General features: G+C 45.8%; 1 protein-coding gene across 1 annotated transcript in view; it reads left to right on the top strand.

The window, feature by feature from the left end:
• The window catches only part of GABRR2 (gamma-aminobutyric acid type A receptor subunit rho2), a 31,040-nt gene that overhangs the window by 5,909 nt on the left and 3,462 nt on the right, over positions 1-21,669 (top strand). The window contains exons 2-7 of the mRNA XM_033102684.1: positions 1,494-1,600; positions 12,490-12,557; positions 14,033-14,256; positions 15,135-15,217; positions 15,416-15,556; positions 20,738-20,890. Of these exons, the coding sequence (XP_032958575.1) occupies positions 1,494-1,600; positions 12,490-12,557; positions 14,033-14,256; positions 15,135-15,217; positions 15,416-15,556; positions 20,738-20,890 (776 nt within the window). The remainder of the gene's footprint in view (positions 1-1,493; positions 1,601-12,489; positions 12,558-14,032; positions 14,257-15,134; positions 15,218-15,415; positions 15,557-20,737; positions 20,891-21,669) is intronic.

Genomic DNA, 21,669 nt, shown 5'->3' with positions numbered 1-21,669 from the left:
TAAGATTGTCAGCTGATTTCTCAACAGAAACTTTGCAGGCCAGAAGGGATTGGCAGGAAATATTTAACATTGTGAAAAATAAGGACCTACAACCAAGACTACTCTAACCAGCAAAGTCATCATTTAGAATTGAAGGACCACCAAACTAGTATTACAAGAAATGTTAGAGGGACTTTAAGATGGAAAAAAAAATCAAAATTATGAATAATAAAATGGCAATAGCTACACATCTATCAACAGTTACTTTCAATATAAATGGATTAAATGCACCAATCAAAAGACATAGGAGGGCTGAATGGATAAGAAAACAAAACCCTGACATATGCTGCCTAGAAGAAACTCACTTCAGATGTAAAGACACACATGGACAGAAAATAAAGGGATGGAAAAGATATTTCATGAAAATGGAGATGAAAAAAAAAATTGGGGTAGCAATACTTATACCAGACAAAATAGACTTTATAAGAAGAGACAATGAAGGAACCAGTAATCCCACTTCTGGGTATTTATCCAAAGAAACCCAACATGCTATTTCAAGGGGACGAGTAATAATATATAATGTATAATAATGTATAATAATGTATAATAAATGTATAATATTGTAATAACTATGTATGGTGTCAGATGGGTATTAGATTTGTTAGGGTTATAGTTGGGAGGGGGTTCGAGGCAGGGTGACAAAGGTGAAAGAATTAAGAAGTACAAATGGGTAGTTAAAAAATAGTCGTGGGATGTAAAGTAAAGCACAGGGAATACAGTCAATAATATGGTAATGACTATGTGTAGCGCCATGTGGGTACTAGACTAGTCAGGGGGATCACTTTTTAAATTCTACAAATGTGTAACCACTATGCTGTACACCTGAAATTAATGTGAAATAATATTGAATGTCAACTGCAATTGATAAATTTTAAAAGGGGTGGAAAGGGGAAGGGAAATAAGAGGTCCAAATTTGCAGATATAAAACAAATAAGTCATGGGGACGTAATGCACAGCATGAGGAATATAGTCAATCATATTGTGATAGTATGGTACAGTGTCAGACGGTTGCTGGACTTATCATGGTGATCACTTGTTTAGGTATACAAATGTTGAATAACTATGGTGTATCTTGGAAACTAATATACTATTGTATGTTAGCTATATTTTTAATAAAAATCTTAAAAAGAAAAAGTTCCCACATTTTAATCCTCCACCATTCAACTCAACTACTGTCATCCAATCATAAGTTTTGACAATTAAGAGCTTGTCAAGGTAGAATCGTGTCTTGCCCGGGAGGTATTTACTTTAGGAAGGCTCTGGAAGGACCTGTCCTCAGGTCTGCCTGCCTATGAGGGTCTGGCAGGGGTGAGGGGGTGGGGAGGTGTGTGTGTCCTTCAGCCTGATGGAGAAAAGGTGCCTAACCCGTAGTTCTCATAACAAGTAATCTCCCTGGATAATCTCTCTAATTGCCTTGGTGGGCCGACAAAAAAATGTCTTGCTTATCTTTGCAGTCACCTATATAAGAAGAACCTCGACATGACCAAAATCCGGAAAGGAAAACCTCAGCCGCTCCTCAGAGTGGAGGACCATGATTTCACCATGAGGCCCGCCTTTGGAGGTAGGACTGTGTCCTCCCCTTGGCCTGGTGGGGCCTTGTCCCCAAGGCTGCCTGCTGCTACTCTGTCCAGTTTTCTCAGGCACATACCTTCCTCAGGGGCCCTGAATATCCCACTCACAGTCAGATAAGCCCAAGGAGGCTTCCGGAGTCACTAATTTTCCGACGGATAAAAGAGCTGAAAGGAAGTGAGTGGAGAGGTATGTTGACTGAAAAGGAGCTGATGGTGACTACACTGTTTACATTTAGAAAGGGGAAGCCCTGCCACTGCCAACTTTTCTTTCCTACAAAAATAAGAGCTGACCAGAAGAGTCTGCACACACAATGGCTCCCCACACTTGGCCATCCCATGCCTATCTGGGAATTTTGGGTTTTCAGAGGCCCCCAACTTTCAATAGCAACAACAATTGAACAAAAGCCCCATTACAAAGCCCCCTCTCAGACTTGTTCCCAAAGGATCTCCCTGCTTTTGGGGCCAGGTAGGTGTGGTGTGGCACTTGGTTGTCCCTTTCAGGAACTGGAGAAATGCCATAGGAGGGCTGGAAAAAAAGCCAGCCACCTGCACTGTCTGCCCAGGCAAGGAGTTGGGTGACAGCAGCAACATGCGTGAGATGTGAGGCCAGTGCCCCGCTTGTGCACGTGGTGGAAATTGAGGCCCAGAGCAATTGGCCCAGAGCCAAGACAGACCCAGGCAGGTTGGCTTCCATTTCCCTTTATCTCCACTCTTGACCTTGTCTTAGGTCCCAGTGTTCTTCTGGGCTGGCAGGAAGGAGTAGAGGTGACCTGTGGGCAAGTCGGTGACTTTCTCTGAGCCTCTGTTTGCTGGTTTGTAAAATGGGGGTAGTAACCCCTACCTCTCGGGCTGTTGTCAGGATTAAACAAGATAATGCATGGAAAGCCCCTGGCACATACCCACTCATGTCCCTTTAGAAAAGCCCAGCTGTCAGGCCTTCCTCTTCTGTGTTTGTTAAGGGATTAAGACATTAATTTATCCCAGAGATCTCTGCATTTTAAAAGGCCTCAAAGCCTCCCATCCAGTTTCCTGAGCTCTGACACCTGCTAAGCAGAAGGAGAAAAGCAGACAGCAGATTACAGCCTGTGTCTTTTTCCTGCCCTGGAACTTTGCTCACCACCGGTGGTTCAGGTCCAGAGGCCGCCGTCTCTGGGAGTGCTGGTTCCCTGGATGCTTGCCATGAGTACTACTGCCAAGGAATTTTATAAAAATAAAGTTTTCCTGAATCAGCTGTTGTAAAATAGCTGTATCTGCTCCAGGAGGTCCAAGCCAGACATCCCCATACGCACGAAGCTCACCTTGCGTTTCTTCTAGAGTGTCAGTTAAGATACAGAGGGTCAGTGAAGTAGCTAGAACAAAAATAAACAACAGCGTTCATGACAACTAACACTTTTATACTGATTCCTCTGTGCCAGGCACCATTCGAATCAACGTACTTACATATACGATCTTATTTTAGTTCTCACACCTACTCTGTGAGGTAGGTACTATCATAACCAGGTGGGGAAACTGAGGCACAGAGAGGTGAAGTGACAGACTCAGGTCACACTGCTGCTGAGGTAGACCCTCCCTCCAAGCTGGGTCTCGTTCTCGTCCCCTCTACCAGTATGTACCTCAATGCAGAGCTAACATATCCATCAGGCAGAAGAGGCATACCGTTTAGGGCTCACAAACAATACTCTTAGGGGTCCTTGAAAATATTTCTATTTATTTTAAAATCAGAGGGGGAACAAATCAAATTGGGGGTAGAAGAACATGGTTTTAATATATAATGTTAATATATTCATCTTCACGCCAATACAGTTGTAAAGCATGCTTTTAAATATTTTTTTATGGAGGAAGGGGTCCATGAAAGTGAAAATGCCTGGGGACCTCACAGTCCTAACGTGGCCCTGACTCAGTGCAGCTCTGTGGGGCAGGTCTGTGTGTCAGGGGATGGGTGATATTCTGAAAGCCACAGTGTAACTTTCTACCAGAGGCTGCTGTCCCTGGCAGGAGCTGGAGCAATCACCTGGTCAGTACCCTCAGTTTACAGAAGAGCCTGGGGTCCGGGGGGGTAAGTGATGGCCACAGAACAGGTGGGGAACAGAACTTGGGTTTCTTCTGGGATGTCAGCTGTAAAACTAAAAGCCTCATAAAAACGCCCTCTCCTCTGGGAGGAAGCCTGGAGCTAGTTCTCAGGAATGGCAGGCAGGTGAAGTCCTCCCACGTTCCCAGAAAACCCAGCTCTGAGCAGAATCACGCAACAGGCTGCAATCCTAGTCCGGGTGCTCCTGTCTCAAGCCACGTGTGAGGAACAAATTGGACTTTCTGTGCTCTGATCCCTGCAATTGCTGGATCCATCGGCAAGGTCCCCAAGAGTGTGGAGGGTCAGAGTAGTCCCCTGCCCTGCCTGAGTAAGCTCCTGAGGCTTTGACCTAACTAAGTCAGGTGGCCCTGACTTTGGGAGGAGCTGTAGGGGAAGGTGTCACCTCCAGCAGGTGCACAGTGAGTAGACCTGAGGCTCTTATACATCAGTTGTCAAGATCTCAGTCACCAAAGCCCAGAGTGGGGGCCATTCCTCCTTCCTTCCAACCTCCTCCCCAAGGGCACTGGGTTCTCTGGGCACCCTGCAGGCATTTCTGGGATGTCCAGAGGTCGTGTCCGAAAGAGGGGAGGGGGGACACACAATGTGCTACAGCTCCATACCCCCACTCATAAACTCATAAACAAGAAGGTTGGCGACTCCCGGAGTCCTGGCCAAGAAGGTGGGAGGGGGCCATCAGAGGAGGGGCTTCCCACCACCTGTGGTTCCAATGATTATTATAATCTGTAATCCCTGGGAACATCTGGAGATGGCCTAGAGCCAAGAAGCCTTCCCTGTGGGTGTTCCTGAGGTCTCCATTCCATCCAGCACCTCATTCCTAGGTAGGGGCACTGGCCAAGGGATAGGTGGGCCTCTGAGAAAGGAGGCTGGCAGACAGCACATAGGGGACTCTGTGCCAGTAAAAGAAGGCACTCCTTCCTTGGGGGCGGCCCTGTTCCAGGCACTCCCCCTGACCCCCAAGAAGCAGAGTCTGGGCCCACTTGCCCTGGTGTCAGCTCAGCCTAACACCTCCCTCCCCTTAGCACCCACGCACTCCAAGCCGGTCATTTGAACAAAGATGTCCCTCAGCAGCTGTGGGGTATGTTTTCTCACTCTTGTCTTCTCTTCCCATTTTACTTCTCTCAGAGGGACATCCTTGTGGATTGATCTTTAAAAGTAATTGATAGAGAGAAATTTGTCTAAGACTATATATACCCCTCGGATGACCTTTACAGTGTAGAAAGAGAAAAGATTAAAAATCTAACAGCTTTCTAATAATCCCAGGGATCAGTTGAAACAAAAATACCTTGTCTAAGCTCCCAGCTGCCTGATTCGGTGGTATGTCCTGGTTAGAGGAAATCCCAGAGGCCCCGGGCTTCTCTTCCATTTGTTAGAAGAAATATTGCAAAGCTGACTTTTTTTTTTAATTAAAATTAAATTTTTTAAAAATTGTGGTAAAATATATATAAAACATAAAATGTGCCATCGTAACATGTTTAAGTGTACAGTTCAGTGGCGTTAAGTACATTCACATTGTTGTGCGACCATCAGCACCATCCATCTCCAGAACGTTGTCATCTTCCCAAACTGAGACTCTGTACCCATTAAGCAACAGACCCCGTGGCCCTTTTCCCCCACTCCCTGTACCCACTTCTCTACCTTCTGTCCATGAATTTGACCACTCTACGTACCTCAGGTAAGTGACATCATACAGTTTTTGACTGGCTTTTGTGACTGGCTTATTTACTTAGCTTAATGTCGTCAAGGTTCTTCCATGTTGTAGCATTTGACAGAATTTTCTTCCTTTTTAAGGTGAAATAATATTCTATTGTATGAATAGATCACATTTTGTTTATCCATTCATCTGTCAATGGACATTTGGGTCGTTTCCACCTTCTGACGATTGTGACTAATGCTGCCATGAACATGTGTGTACAAATATCTGTTTTGAGACCCTGCTTTCAATTCTTTTGGGTCTATACTCAGGAGTAGAATTGCTGAATCGTATCGTAGTTCTATGTTTAATTATTTGAGGAACATCCACACTTTCTTCTATAGCAGTTGTATCCATTTTACATTCTTACTAGCACAATGCTGGTTTTTAATTCAAACTGTATAGACGGGAGGTAAAGGAGAAATATAGTGTCATCATGGATCCTTTTGGATTATATCCAAGGAGTTGGTCAGGATGGTCAGGAAGAATGATGGCAATAAAGTAGGTGAGGTTCTCCAACCAAAATACTATTGTTCTTAGGACAAATGTGTGGGGTTTTTTTGAGCTGTTATTATGCGTCAGGCAGGGTCTGTGGCACTTGGGGACGCAGTGGTGAGCAAGACGGCCACAGTCTTTGGAGTTTTCACCCTCTAGTCGGGGAGACCCGTGTTAGTGAAATCCTCACATCAAGAGGTCAAATAGTGAGAGCTGCTGGAAAGGAAAGGCCAGGAACTGTGGGGTGGGCACAGCAGGGTCTGCTGGTGATGGGCACAGCCAAGTATGGTCATGGGTGCAAGGGAACAGCTGCCCCGAGGAGCCAGTGACGAGAAACACCAAGGAGCCACACCAGCCTGGGAAGCTCATGCTACTGGAGTCCTTTACATTCAATTACTTTGCCTGAAACCATAGATGGTTCTCAAGGAGCTAACAGTCTCCTAGGGAAACAGATAAATGACACGGTGCGATCGAGTGTCACAGAAGCAAAGTAGGAGGCCTCTACTGATTGCCTCTACTAAGGGAGTGGTCACTGCTGCCAGGAAAGAGGATGCAAGAAGCTTTCGTCCAGGAGGCAATGCTCACAATGAGTCTGGAAAGATCTGCAGAGCATGAGCCCGTAGGCAGAGAAAGGAGGACGAGCTAGGGAGAGCGTGCTCAGATAAGAGTGAAGCATGTCAGGGGAATATGAGTGGCCCCGTGTGGCTGCACGGTATCGTGTGTGTGTGTGTGTGTGTGTGTGTGTGTGCAGATAGGGAGGGGACACGGAGACACAAGGCTGGTTCATAGGGCAGGAGCAGCCCTGTGAAAGCTGTGCTGTGTTTGGATTCTCAGCAGCACAGCCCAGGCTGAGGAATGACAGGGTGAAGCATGTGCTTTAGAAAGTCCACTGTGGGCCTGCGGGAAGGATGCTGGAGTGGTCAAGAATGGATGCTGGCCAATGGCCAAACATGTCAGCAATGGTCCAGACCAGAGTTGATGGGAAGATTAAGCTAAGGCTGTAGAAAGAAGTGGGTGTGTGTGTCGGGGTGGGGGGTAGTAATCTGCGAGCTGCTGAGCACGGAGATGGCCTCTGATAGAATCAGAGGAACGTGGACACTGAGTGTCTGAGCTGGGAGACCACGCACTGAGGTGGAATACCCAGAAAAGCAATTGGAGAAAGATATCATAACAGTTAGGGAACAGATGGCTCACTCAAAGGGGCAAGTGTAGAGAGTTAAATGGTCTGTTTACAAAGGTGTGGGCAGGGTTCAGGGAAACCAGAAGTTATGGGGAAGCCCCGAGGTCTGGAAGAGTGCAGAGCCATTACCAGGTGGAGGTCTGAATTGTGAGAGGAGGAAGGAGTATCTTTTCCAGATTTTACCTCAATCTAGAGAAGAGCCAGAGCTGCAGAAAGGGGCCGTTCAGCAGGAACCTTGGCCTCTGGGAGAGGATTTCCACTGGTAGCCCTGCAGGGAATGATCTGGAAGAGAATCAATTCTTCTCACTCACCTCTTGCCTTCTGATATCTATTGGCACCTTCACTGGCTGAACCCAACCAGAAGGTAGAGGGCAGGGCCATTGCTGTTAGTGGCAGCCTTAGGCCCAGGCAAGGGGACCAGCCATGGCCACACACCTGCCCGCAGGGCGTGGTCTGTGGGGCCAAAAGAATATGCCCACCTGGGGTCTCCCTTCTACACCACACCTGGATACAGGGACCCAGAATCACCTGTCCACACAGCCCTGTGCTACTTCCAAGACATGCATAGGCTCTTTCTCCAGGGGGACTGCTCCATGCGTGTGTGCACGCCTGGTCCTGAGAGGTGGCTGAGGGGTGGCTGTCAGAGAGGTTTGGATAGAGCTTAGATAGGTGGTTGGGGTGTCCACGTGCCCAAGAGGCTCTCAATGCAGAATGCTGCTGTGGGTGGGTAAAGAGGAAAGGCAGCTCAGAAGTGGGGCCCGTTCTCTCTGCCCTGCCATGTGCCGGCCCAGAACTCTGAGAAGTCTGAGAGTTCTGAGTTAGATATGCCCTTCTGGGCTGATATGAAGGTATATTTGTCAAAGAAGTAGGATAGGATTTATGTCATTTACAGTTTCTTAGTGTGACTTACAACCTTTAGATAGTCAGGCACGTGACATATGGGCCTCCAGTTGTATTTTTGCCTAGGGGTAGGCCTGCAACTGTTGGTGCTGCCCATACAGGTCCGTTCCCAGCACAGAGCAGGGTGGAGGAGGGTGGGTCTGGAGTGGCAAACCCCGAGTTCGGCGTTGGGTGGGTTGAGTTTGAATGAATTGGGAAAGCCTGGGGACAGGACCCAGCCTGTGACCAGGGGCAGATGGGGCACTGGCTGGGCCTGTCGTGCCCTCCCCCATGTCAGCTCCCAGAGTACAGGAGAACCCTTCCTGTGATAAATTCAAACAACAAAGGGCTGAATTTAGGAGAGAAGGCAGGAAACGCTGGCTCATATGCTGCTTTGAGTATCACTGGACACTTGTGAGAAGTGCAATTCTCAGGCCTCACTCTACGCTTCCTGAACCAGAGACTGGGGGTGGGGCCCAGATACCTGCGTTTTCACAAGCCCTGCAGTAGTGGTGATCCACGCTCAAGTCTGAGAACCACAGGATGCCTGACCTTTAAGGAAACATCTAAAAGTGAGATTTTACAATGTCTCATGCCCTGGTGTCCATTTTCCTTTTGCTGTCAAGCTCTTCCACTCTGTCACCTCTACCAGCTGTCCCCACTTCCTACCTATGCCCCTCCTGCCCCACTGCACTTGCCCAGTCAAGGAGTCTGTCTGGACCTTGGCTTCCCGGACCTCTCCAAAGGCCACCCTCCTCTATTGAGGCGCCCTCCCTCTGTGGTCTGTGACACAGCTCTTCTCTGGCTCTTTCTCTGAGGTCCTTGGGCGCCTTTTCCTTCCTGTAGACACTCAGCCCCTCCCACAACAAGCTGTTCCCTTAAAGTTGATGATGACTGAGCCTGACTTCTGACCCAAACTCTAATTGCCTAATTGTCGTTAAAGTCTAAAAGAGGTCTCCACTGGATATCTAACCAATTTCTTAAATTTGACATCCCCAAACAGACTCGTCTAGTTGGGGCCCAGCCCTGCCCCCCTTCCCAGCCTCTTATCCTGCAAGAGAATGGTGAATTTCCACCTGGGCTAAGGAATTTACCTTAACATTTCTGCTGAAAACTAAATGCTTAAACGTTTAGCATTTCTGAATTACCAAGTTGAACAATATTTGTTTGTTAACTGGAGCATTTAGTCCATTTACATTTATTGAATAATTTATATATTGGATTTAAATCTATCATCTTATGTCCTTTTTATTGTCTAACCTATACTATGTTCTTCTTTATTTTCCTTTCTTTCTTTTGGATTGATTATTTTTGGTTATTCTTATTTTAGTTTTGAAAATACCCATTCTTACTATTTTTGGTATTTTCCCAGAAAACAATATGAATCCCTGACTTATCCGACCAGTATGTTAACTGACTACTTTTACTCTTCGCCAGAACAATGCAATGACCTCAGAATACTTTCAATTCATTTATACCCTGCCCTACTTAAATGTTATTTTTGTTTAGTGTTTTCAACCCCACAATACATTACGAATATTATTTTACGTAGTCAATGTTCACCTAAAATTATGCATGTATTTATCATTTTTGTTGTTCTTTATTCATTCTTGCATGCCCAGCTTTCCTTCCAGGATCATGTTCCTTCTGTTTGAAAAACATCTTCATTTAGGGCAGAATGCTTGTTGACAAATTCTCTCAATTTTAGTTTGTCTGAAAATTCTCACATTCATTCTTGAAGAGTCAGTGGGGAAGAAATGGCATATATATTAATTTCAAAAACGGATAAATCCCTAACATGTGCTTTCCTGTACCAAGTGAGGAGACATAATGACAGAAAGGCTAGGAACCAAGCAAAGCCTTTGGCTAAACATGTATTTCCTTTATGTTGCCTTGAATTGGTCACCGACTGGCTGTACCGCCTGAAACTACACCCATGACTTCAGATCCCTCTCTTAAAGCAGAAAAACTTATAGCTATGTTAAGGAGCCAAGGCATAAATCCCTCATTAGTTTAACTGTTTTCTTTCTAACACCTATAGGATTCAGTCCCACTCAAAACATAAAGTTGTTCATAGAAGGAGGATAAAACCCAGTAATTTGGAAGAATTTCTCCCAAACCAGTTTGGAAAGGGCCATAAACTGGAGCATTCAGGAGAGCCTGAGAGACTTAGCCTTTCTCCTAAGGTAAGTCAAAGGTGTAGGTCAAAGGTGAGGTAGGTCAAAGATGAAGGTCAACTCCATTGTGCTCAGAACAAGGAGGGCAGGGCCCTTGGTTCTGCTCAAGCTTGAGGTGCAAGAATATCGCTCTAGCACCTGCTGAACACACAGATTGTTTAACTCCAACAGCCCAGGTTCCCTGAGAACTTGACCTGCACTTCCACGTGGCCACACCTTCTGAGTATTGACACCAACCATCCTCACAGGCTTTATCAAATTTCTCTCAGAACAGCGGCTGGAGCTAGAACAGACACAGTAACAGGCAGCGAGCAAACTGATATGTTTTATCTGGAAAATGTCCTTCACCAAAACCAGCTCCTGGTCAAACACTGAGTGTATTATCTGAAAACCAGGCCACGAGGAAGTGGGTCCAAAGAGGGTCAGGCCTATATTCTTTCTTCCCGTTGGCTCCTAGAACACTAGCTGTTGCAGGTGACATGGTGAGTGGCTAGAGTATGGCATACCTTCCTGGACAAGCAGCACAACCAGGGCTTAAAAGCTTGGACTCTGGACTGTTTTAATATCTCAGGTTAACAAAGGGTCCAGAGGATGAGGAAATTAACTAGCCCCACTTCCCCGATTGCCATGTTGGTAGCACACAGCCCTGTGCAAGGGTGCAGGCATCTGGGTACCTGGATTGGGGCCTGGCCAGGCTGTTGGCAGACTCTCCCTCGTGTTGCAAGGTCCTCAGGAGAGACAGGCAGACCAGTCAGGCCTCAGGACGCCTCCTCTCCACACGGAACATCCCACTTCTGGCACCTTCAAAGCACCCCTGGAGCCTGGAATAAGAAGAGAATACGGCTATTAGAGCAGAGATTTCTCATGGGTCCTGAACTATGCCACCAGCTAAGGAACACAGAAAACAAAAAGATCAGCTTACACCCTGATTTTTCTGAGAGGGAAAAAGTAAAAACAAAAAGATAAAGCCCTGGACTCATTTGCTTTCTTGTTTAAGAACACAGAAAATATCCACTAAATCCCACTAGTAATAAATAAAATGCTTCCATTCTATTGGGATCAGCCAAAACAGCAAATCTTTAACGGTGGGATTGCAAGTATTAGCAAGCCTGTGGGGGAGGTCTGGAGGGGGTCAGTGAGCTCATCCAATGCCCTGGGCCACCTGCATGAAGATGCCCTGCTCCTGCATTTGGGCTGAAACACGACTGAGCTTTCTAGTTCCTGTGCCATGTAAGCATCTCTGATCTTCCTTCTCTGCCCACGGCCCAAGTCTTGGTCCTTTCCAGGCCATCTGATTCCCTAAGACCCAGACTCCTTCTGCCACCCAAAGGTTCTCCCCTCTCAGACCACCACTGGTCAGGATTTTGGGGTCCTGCACTCGCTGGCCAGGGCACAGAGGACCCAGGGCAGTGGGGCTGGCCTCCGCATACTGTCCTCTCCCCAGTAGGCCCAGCCCAGCTGCGACCTGATTCACTCAGAGACATTTTTTGCCTGTGAGTATAAGAGCATTCATTAACATGTATGACAGACACAGGTTTTTGGTTTTCCCCATTCTAGGTGTTAAAAAAATATTAAAATCTCAAAAAGCCAGAAGCGTAATATACAAAAAAGTACACAAATTGTAAGTGTACAGTCCACTAAGTTATTACAAAGTGGACCTACCAATAATGCAACCATCACCCAGACCAAGAAATAGAACAGGAACCTGCAGATAAACATGGTTTTAGAAATCTTGTCACAGACCAGATGAAACGGAGTGTCGGGCTTCTGAGCTATGTATGTATTCTCGTCCTTCTCATCTGACGTGTCCTGAAAGGATTTCAAAATCTCCTACAGTGTCGTCTTTTGCTGTGATCTAACTGGCACAGAGATCTTGTCTCATACCAGACTTCTGGGGGGCAGGACCCCAACTATCTGTTAGGTGCTCTGTATGTAGAGTGTGAATGAATGAATCCAGCCCTGGGCACGCAGCTGTCCCAACTCTCTTCAGAGGCCTTGAACCTCATTCTTAGCCCTCATTCTGTCCTTTTTAGATGTCACAGGAGGACAAATGACCAGGGTCTCCACTCAAGCAGCAGAGCAACCTTAGTACCTCTATACGACAGAGACAGCCCTGGGATTACAAAATAGGAATCCACCTATTCAACTCATGCAATAGGCATGGAACACATCCACCTTGGCCCAGGAAAGGCACATAAGGCAGACACAGTCCCTGACCTCATGGAGAACGCTTAGGCACCCAACACATCAGGAAGTCGCAAGAAAACCTCATAGCATTTGAACCACTGCCTCACTCCTGCTCCAGTCTGTGTCCCAGCCCGGTGGTGGAGCAGAATGATCCTTAACCAACTATCTTTGCTCTTCTGCAGGCCCTGCCATTCCAGTGGGGGTGGACGTGCAGGTGGAGAGCCTGGACAGCATCTCGGAAGTGGACATGGTATGTCCACTTGGTGGGGCAGCCTACAGGGTGGGCTCTCCAGGCTAAGTTCTATGAGAGCCTGTGGCTGGTGGGGCTGCACTGGTGCAAGCTGTGCCTGGGTAGCAGGAGCCAGAGCTGGAGGGAATAAAGCTGGGCCTTGGGATCTGGTCCAGGTGCTGTAAAATCTAGAGCAGAGATTCTCAAACTTTAGGGGTAAAAATAACATGGGGAGTTGGTTCAATGCGGATTCCTGGGTCTCCCTTCCTCTCTAGACTTCCAGATTCAATCTCTGGAAATGAGGCCCATCACATTACACTTTGAACACACTCCTTAAGTGATTTGTGTGGTCAGATGAACTACACTTGGAGAAGAACAGATTGAAATTCTGCAGTTCTTTCATCTCCAATGCCTGCAATGAGCAGAGCTGCCCTACATGTTCCTTGGCAGGGCCCCAAAAGATCAGGCCGTGAGGCAAGGCTCTTTGAAGAATGTTTCAGCTCAGACCTGCAGAATCGGAAGGAGACAGCCAGGGGAAGGGCCAGAGCAAGAGCATAGAGAAGAAACAGGAAGTTTACAAACAGAGTGGCACACAAAATGGGGAAGACATGGGGTTGGAGATATGGGCTCCCCTCCAGGGGGAGCCCCTGCAGGACAGCCAGGAGGGGGTGTGGGTGTGGTGACAGAACAGAAACAGGTGCGATGCTCTGAACGCACCCATCACCATGCATCTTTGCACCTTTCCTCTACTTACTCCCAGAAGAGGATCTTTTGGGCACTTATTTACTCATTTGCACTTGTGTCTTATCTCTGGTTGTGGCATAAGGGCCAAACTCTTGGTTTAAGGCATTAACTATGCAGGCGAGAAGACACTTTTTAACAGGATAAACTTTCAGGCTGAAATTATAGTAGGTATGCAGTGGCCCATCCCTTCATCTGATCATCCCCCTGATTTTTCCATCTTGCAAATATTTATTAAGTACCCACTGTGTGCCTTGCCAGGCACTAAACTAGAGCCTGGGGATTCAGTGGTGGGCAGGACACAATTCTACTTTCAAAGATCTTACAAGGCCAATGATAGAAACCGTCCTAAATGGGACACTTGCCTGTCCAGGTTTCTGGAAGTGTCCACTAAGCTGAAATTGGATAGTTAGCCAGTAAGGAGCCATGAGTGTCACGGGGTAGGAAAGAGAAAGAGCCGGGTACCGGGGAAATCCCACCCTGCTCGTCCCCAGGCCAGGCTGTCAGTATCACAGCTGTAGTTTTCATTTGCAAAGCCTGAATGATGGGCTGCTCAGTCTTCTGGCTCCAACCTCATGACACACAAAAATAAGCACTTCTGTTTTTCTATCGCCATTGCCTCAGCCATCGTCCTACAGAACTGTCACCTTTGACGCTGAGCCTGAGGCGTCCGTTGAGGTGGTGGATGAGGGGTTGACTGTCAGCAAGGAAGCTTTCTAAGCGCTTTCCGTCTGATCTTGGCCTGGCTCCCACAGGACTTCACCATGACCCTGTACCTGCGGCACTACTGGAAGGACGAGAGGCTGTCCTTCTCCAGCACCAGCAACAAGAGCATGACCTTTGACGGCCGGCTGGTGAAGAAGATCTGGGTCCCTGACGTCTTCTTCGTTCACTCCAAAAGGTCATTCACCCACGACACCACCACTGACAACATCATGCTGAGGGTGTTCCCAGATGGGCACGTGCTGTACAGCATGAGGTAACTGCCCATGGGTCACGGTTTCTTTGTCCAATGCCATCCTAATATGTGTCCTCAGTCTCTTTGGCCCTGAAGAGTTTGTCACTGAGGTTGAGTCTGTGGGCTCCGTGGGATGGCATGAACCATCTGATGACAGAACTCTCTAAGATGAAATGGCCCCCCTCGTAGCTGGTGACTTCCCTTTTGTCGGGGTTCTTAAGCCTGGGTTAGGAGACATTTGAGCTTCAGTGAATTGAGGGAGACAATGACCTTCTATGTACCTTCCACCCGAGAGCCTATAACGCTAGTTTACTGGTAATAAATATTTAAAAATATAACAATAGCTACTGTTTATTGAGTGCTTGCTGCAGATTGGCTTCTGGGCTAACTTGAGTGATTACACTGTCTTATTCCTTATCTTCCTGGCTTACTTGTATAGTTCACCAGAATTAGAAGCTAATAGCCTTGGGTTGGAGAGGCAGAGGTGGTAGTGGTAAAGGGAGCGTAACCTCCCAGGCATCTCTGTCTGATCTTGGCCTGGCTCCCACAGGACTTCACCATGACCCTGTACCTGCGGCACTACTGGAAGGACGAGAGGCTGTCCTTCCCCAGCACCACTTCTGGGGGAAGTGGCTTGAGGACTGAGAGCAGTGCCCAGAAAAAGGTGCCGGTGAGCCATTAGCAGGCAGCACCCTCGGTAGCGAGGATCCGGGCAGAGCACCAATAACATCTCGTACAGAAGACAAAGCTAAAAGTTAAGGGCCTGTAACTTAGATACCTGGGTTTCCAAACTTCTGAAGCAGACACGAGGTGGCAGCTGCTGTTGGTCGGGTGTGTGTTCTTCCTTGCTCTGAGTAATAACCAGCTGCATGAGCCAACACGTGTGTTTGGGTTTCTAGGATTACGGTCACCGCCATGTGCAACATGGACTTCAGCCATTTTCCCCTGGACTCCCAGACCTGTTCTTTGGAGCTGGAAAGCTGTAAGTATCAGTATTCCTCATGACAAATCTTTGCCTTATTCCCTCTCTGATCTTTGTGTCATTTTAGTAACCATGAGACAGAGTACAGCCTGCCAGTGTGAAGACCTACTCACTCCCAGGCTGGCGTAGGATTTTCCTGTTGCTTCACCTGGCATCAGAAGAAACGAGTCAAATTAACTTATTTTCTTTCCCTCAAAGATGCATATACAGATGAGGATCTGATGCTGTACTGGAAGAATGGGGATGAATCCCTGAAAACAGATGAGAAGATCTCCCTGTCTCAGTTTCTGATTCAGAAATTTCACACCACTTCCAGACTGGCTTTCTACAGCAGCACAGGTAGCTAACTTTTGCCATGGTCTGATGCAAATGTGGAAGAAAACGCATTAGAATTCTTCTTCAGCCTTAATGTAATGAAGAAACATTCTTCTTACTAAAATAATTCATAATCCTCCAAAACATAAACAGAACTTAAAGAGTAAAAAAGTTGCTGCCCTCTGAAATCCCGTGGCCAAAGGTCATCATTTCTAATAATTTAGCAAACATCTTTGCAGACATCTTGCTTTAATTATGTAATTTCACAAATGTGGGGTCATATTTACATGCTGTTCAATAATCTGATTCATTTGAATTAATGATATGGGCAGATAGCTTTCCCAGACAATGTATTTATGACCTATATTTAGATCTATAGATTCATTTTTAATGCTAGTGTAACTTGGCCCCTGGGTCATGTTTGAAGTTTTGAGAATATCCGTTTGCCAGCTCTTCTCTAATCTCACCATTAGCTCTTCGTGTTAGTTTACTCGGACTATCATAACAAAGTGCCACAAACTGGGTGCTTGAAACAACAAATTTATTTGCTCGCATTTCTAGAGGCTGGAAGTCTGAGGGCCATGCTCCTTCTGAAGGATCCAGAGAGGAAAACTTCTCTGCCTCTTACTAGTTCCTGGTGGTTGCCACATCACTCCAATCTCTGCCTCCACTGGCACACGGCATTCTCCCTGTGTCTCTGTGTCTTCATAAGGTGTTGTCTCTGTGTACCTAGGTCCAAATTTCTTTCTCTCTAAGGACACCACTCATTGGATTATGGCCCTCTGAATCAAATATGACCTCACCTTATCTTGATTACATGTGCAAAGATTCTATTTGAAAATCAGGTCAGGTTCACAGGTACTGAGAGTAAGGACTTCAACATATCTTTCTGGGGGACACAATTCAACCCACAACAGCTCTACAGTACCTATGGGACCCTCAAGGACTTCTCACTTTATCACCCTTTGTCCCAGTGCTGAGACGCCCAGGCCCTTCTGTGGGAAAGTTTTGTAGTACTGTCTGTCCCTGCATGGCCTCCATCTCCCCACGCACCCGCCCTCTCCCACACCCCTCTGTCTACAACATCAAACATGGAAAAGAGTGAGCCCAGCCAATGTTGTGTGGGTGCTGGGATCGCCTGAGCCGGCTTCACTTTATGTCCACAATGCTCACCTTCTTCCCTATCTTTTCTTTCATGCTGATCTGTATTGCCACACAATTTTCTCCTAGATTCTTGGCAAGTCCAAATAAACTCTCTTTCTAAAATCATTATTAAGCGTGTCTTAATATAGGTTTGATTATGTGCCACTGTTTTGAGTACTTTATATGAATTAACTGATTTCTACCCAACAAACCTCTGGTGTAGATGTTATCCTCAATTTATAGAAAACTGAGACTAGGAGGACTTGTTCATTGAAATTGCACAGATGCTAAGTGGCCAGGAAATCTGCCTTAGTCACTATGTATACCCCTCTTAGATGTTTTCTATGTTGGAATAGCATGCTCGTTTTTTGTTTGTTTATTTGTTTTGTTCCCCATTCGAACCTTTCTGGAGTCCAGATGAAAATGCATCTTCTGCACCCATTATTACTATGGATCAACAAGCGGGTTTATCATCCCACCCCACAGGGTCTGTGATGTCACCCAAGAGTGCTCTGTTTGGAACATGGAGTGTACATTTTCAAAGCTCCTAGTTCCTTCCTTGTGTTTCCAAGGCAACTCTCCCCGGTTTCCTTAGACAGAAGGAAAGAAAGGATAATAGAATAGTCTTTCATGAAATAAAAGCAGCTCTTAGCCCTTCCAGAAAGACCCTGTGCAAACCGAAGGAACAATGTGATTTGTTTCATGGATGCCAATTTAAGCTGATGAGATTGGACAAAGGTTGTAGGATGAATAAATGTTTAGTAGTTTCTGTCATATTTGAAGATCACTTTCTATTTATCCACTCCACTAAGAGCTCCTGCCTCATTCAAACAATTCATGGGCCTACACAGCAACCACATATCAAGCTTATCTTACCCATCCTACAGTTCCATCTTCTCCCTATGGACCCAACTCTTCCCCAGTACTACCTTTTCACTCCAGCCAAATGGCTCTCGTCCCCTCAGCAGCATTTCTGCAGTGCAGCCTGAGGTCCACTTGCATCCAAACCACCAGAGGAGTGCATTCAATAAGAAGATTTCTGGGCCCCACTGCAGCTACTGCGTCAGTATGTTAGGTGGTGGAACCCAGGAATCTGCATGTTTAATGCATGATGTTTATACACACCAAAGTTTAAAGACCATTGCTTTCAGACAACGTGGTTCTCCAAGCACAGTGCTCAGACCAGCAGCATTTGTATCACCTGGGAACTCTCGAAGATGGAGCCCAGCGATCTGTCTTAACAAGTCCTCCAGGGATAGTGTCCATAGATTGCTGGGCCCATCCCTCACATTTCCTCTTCAGTAGGTCCCATTGGGCCCTGAGAATTTGCATTTCTAACTAGTTCCCAGTGGTACCCTTGCTGTTGGTCCAGGAACACCACTTTGAGAACCACTGCTCTAAGTCAATGTTTCCCAACACTGGCAGCACATTAGAATGACCTGGGAAACCATTTTACTATTGCTGGCTAGTACTTTTTTCTTGCGGTAAAATATCTATACACACACACACACACACACACACACACACACACGTATATATATATATATATGTGTGTGTATATGTATATATATAAATATATATGGCCAAAAACATGTATACACATTTTAAGAGATGTTAACACTTCAGTCAACGTTGCTCAAGCAGTAGTTCGGCATAATTAGAAGAGCCTGGACGCTGATGGTAACCACTTTGAACACCTCTTGTAATTGCAGAAGTCAAACCTGACTTGTATTCATCTTTTGTTATCGGTATATATTGAGTATTGCAATTTTAATAGTTTTTTCCCTTCTTAAAATGTGTATACATTTTTTGGCACCCTCTGTGTGTGTGTGTGTGTGTGAGTGATATATATATATATGTGTGTGTGTGTGTGTGTGTGTGAGTGTTTGTGTGTATGACACAAAATTTATCATTTTAGCCATTTTTAAGTGTTCAATTCACTGGCATTAATTCCATCCACACTGTTGTGCAACCATCATCATCATCCATTTCCAGAACTCGTTCATCATCACAAACAGAAACTCTGCACCCATTAAACGATAACTCCCCATGCTCCCGTCCTCTAGCCCCTAGAACCTCTATTCTATTTCTGTGTCTATGAATGTGACTATTCTTGGTACCTCACATAAGTGAAATCATTTAGTTGTCCTTTTGTGACTGCCTATTTCACCTATCATACTGGTTTTAAGGTTCATCCATGTTGAAGCATGTGTAAGAATTCCTTTCCTTTTTAAGGCTGAATAATATTCTATTGTGTGGATTATATTTATCCATTCATCTGCAGATAGACATTGAGTTGTTTCTACCCGTTGGCTATTGTGAACAGTGCTGCTATGAACCTGGAGAATTTTTAAAACATGCCGAGGCTCCACCGAGGCTTCACCCCAGGCCAGTTAAGTCAGAATCTCTCTGGGATAGAGCTCTGGAGAGAAGCAAAGCTCCCAGAGGTCCTCTTGTGCAGCCAGGCTGAGAGTCACTGTCCTCAGCCTGCAGCGCTCACTCCTGTCTCTGAGCCTCTCCTCTTCCTGTCCACTTGTCCAGTTTACACTCACCTCCTCCAGGAGGTCTTTCTTAATTATCCCAGCCAATAGTCATTCAGGTCTCTTTTTCCAAAACCTAAAGCACTCACTGCTTCTACAGATGGACATTTTAGCAATTAGATATACACTGTTCTATATCTTGAGCACTTTCATCCTGTGGGACTTCCATGCAGTTCCTTGAAAACCCCTAAGGGTGGGAACCAAGATCTAGATCTCTCTATCCCCTTCAGGCCCTAGCAGTGTTCACATTTGGAGGCCCTCAGGGGGCTGAATTGAAAATATATTGTGTGAGAACAGCCCTGGACTGGGCATTGGAGACCCAGGCTCTAACCCAACTTCATCCTGACCGAGGCCGAAGTCTTAGACATGCGTCTGGGAGTGTCCTCATGTCCCAAATAAGAAGGTTAGTGTAGGGTGGCTTTCAATTATTTACATAACACCTTTGCGACATTTGTCTTCATACCACCCATGCTGTCATCGACTTAATTTTTTTCTTTAAGTCAACTCCCATCTTATACTTGATTTTGAAAAGGAATTTTACACCATGATACTCAATGGGAAACTGGTCTCATTTGCCATAAATAGAAGATGGCTTTAATAACAAATATAATGAACACAAGCAAAAAAGTATCCACCTCTGTACCCCTGAAATCATCTTGTTGTACAGCATTGTGTGTAGCCCACACTTTGAGACACAGAGTGGGACCATCTCCGAGTTGTAACGTTTTCGGGTAAGGCTGGGCTGAGATGGGACTGGGGTGGCGTGTGCACACAGCTTCAGTCTACGTTACCTGTTCACACTGTCCTGGACACCATCTTTGGCACCAGGGGTTGGGATCATTTGAAACCTTAGAATTTCAATTATTTTTATAACCATTAATCGGTGATTCTCAAATTGTCATAATGAAGTAGATAATGTCTATATTCTCATTGCCCCCTCACCCCGAGGAATGAGCAAATGGTAAATAACTTGCACAAGATGAATGGAGTGTATGAAGTAGAACTGATGTCAGACTTCAGAATCACATGAACGCCCTATTTCTTCTTGTGATGAATGTGGCGATTGACTGAGCTGACCAATCCCACAATAACGGGGACAGTGACGAGAGCCCAGCTCTGCTGGCTCCTGCCTCAGTGGTACTGGCTTCACCAAAATAGAACCAGCCCCACTTCTTATGCTCCTGCGCAGCGAGTCACTCAGGAAATGTGGCTGTGGTTTGCAAAAAACAAACACCAAACAACGAAACCTCAATTTAGTTCTACCTTTCCCCAAAATGCTGTGAAGAGAAGCTAGATAATACTGAATAAAACAGTGAATGCACTATTTACTGGTGAGATATTTATTTATAGGAGAAAGGGCTTAGATTTTGGAAAGGAAATGTATTATCTTAAGTCACTTGGTCATTCATGTTTAACTTTCTGCTGAAGACGAGAGCAATGTCAGGACGGGAAGGTTCCCGGGGGTGGGGGTTTGTTTTTGCCTCAGACTAAACCTCACTGGCTTCTTCCTTGTGTCCCCCAGGCTGGTACAACCGTCTGTACATTAACTTCACGCTGCGTCGCCACATCTTCTTCTTCTTGCTCCAAACCTATTTCCCTGCCACCCTGATGGTCATGCTGTCCTGGGTGTCCTTCTGGATCGATCGCAGAGCTGTGCCTGCCAGAGTTTCACTGGGTAAAAGCATTTGCTAAAGTGTGGTAGGATGGTTGTTTTTCCAACTGGTGACTATGTAAAGAAAAAGTAAAACCATTATTCAGAGGTCTTAACTGAGGGGCTGTCACAGTCAGAAGGAAGAAACTTTCCTTCTGCTTCTTATCCTCACCATTCCCATGCTGCCCTCAGTTTCCTAGGCTACATTATGAAAACCACAGGGAGCTAAAACAGCATCAACGCTGCTTGAATAATGTCAAAAAGATAGAGCCTATTTGGGATATAGACTTCTACCACCAGCAGTTTTAGAGTTCAGTACTTCAATAAATAAGACAATTCTACAAATGCCAAAAACTTATTCTGTAAATACCAGAACTTTCTTTGTTGGCCTTGTTTAGACAGACAGAGTTTGGAGGCAGGGACCATGGTGTGCGATTTCTGGGAAGGAGAGGACTGTACTCCCTGGAATTGTGGTTTTAGTCCTTTGCACACCCTGAATTCTGGAGTGAATGTTTACAACTCATCATTTGGACAAAATCAGGCTGGGCCCTGAGAAATGTGAGGGTTTGACCAGCAAAGCACAGGGAAGAAACTAGCATGGTAGGCTTCCAGGAATTTCCACAGTCTTCATAAACATGACTTAGATGAGGAAGCACGTGTTCATTCCTTGAGGTTTGGGAAGGTTCCCTTAGAGGTATCTTTTAGTCACCATTTTACTTTATTTATTTATTTATTTATTTATTTATTTATTTATTTATTTTTTAGATTTTTATTGGGGAAGGGGAACAGGACTTTACTGGGGA

The sequence above is a fragment of the Rhinolophus ferrumequinum genome, chromosome 3, assembly GCF_004115265.2.
Source record: "Rhinolophus ferrumequinum isolate MPI-CBG mRhiFer1 chromosome 3, mRhiFer1_v1.p, whole genome shotgun sequence".
NCBI classification, from domain to species: domain Eukaryota; kingdom Metazoa; phylum Chordata; class Mammalia; order Chiroptera; family Rhinolophidae; genus Rhinolophus; species Rhinolophus ferrumequinum.
Note: the sequence above shows the minus strand (reverse complement) of the source record. Positions and strands in the feature narration are given on the sequence as shown.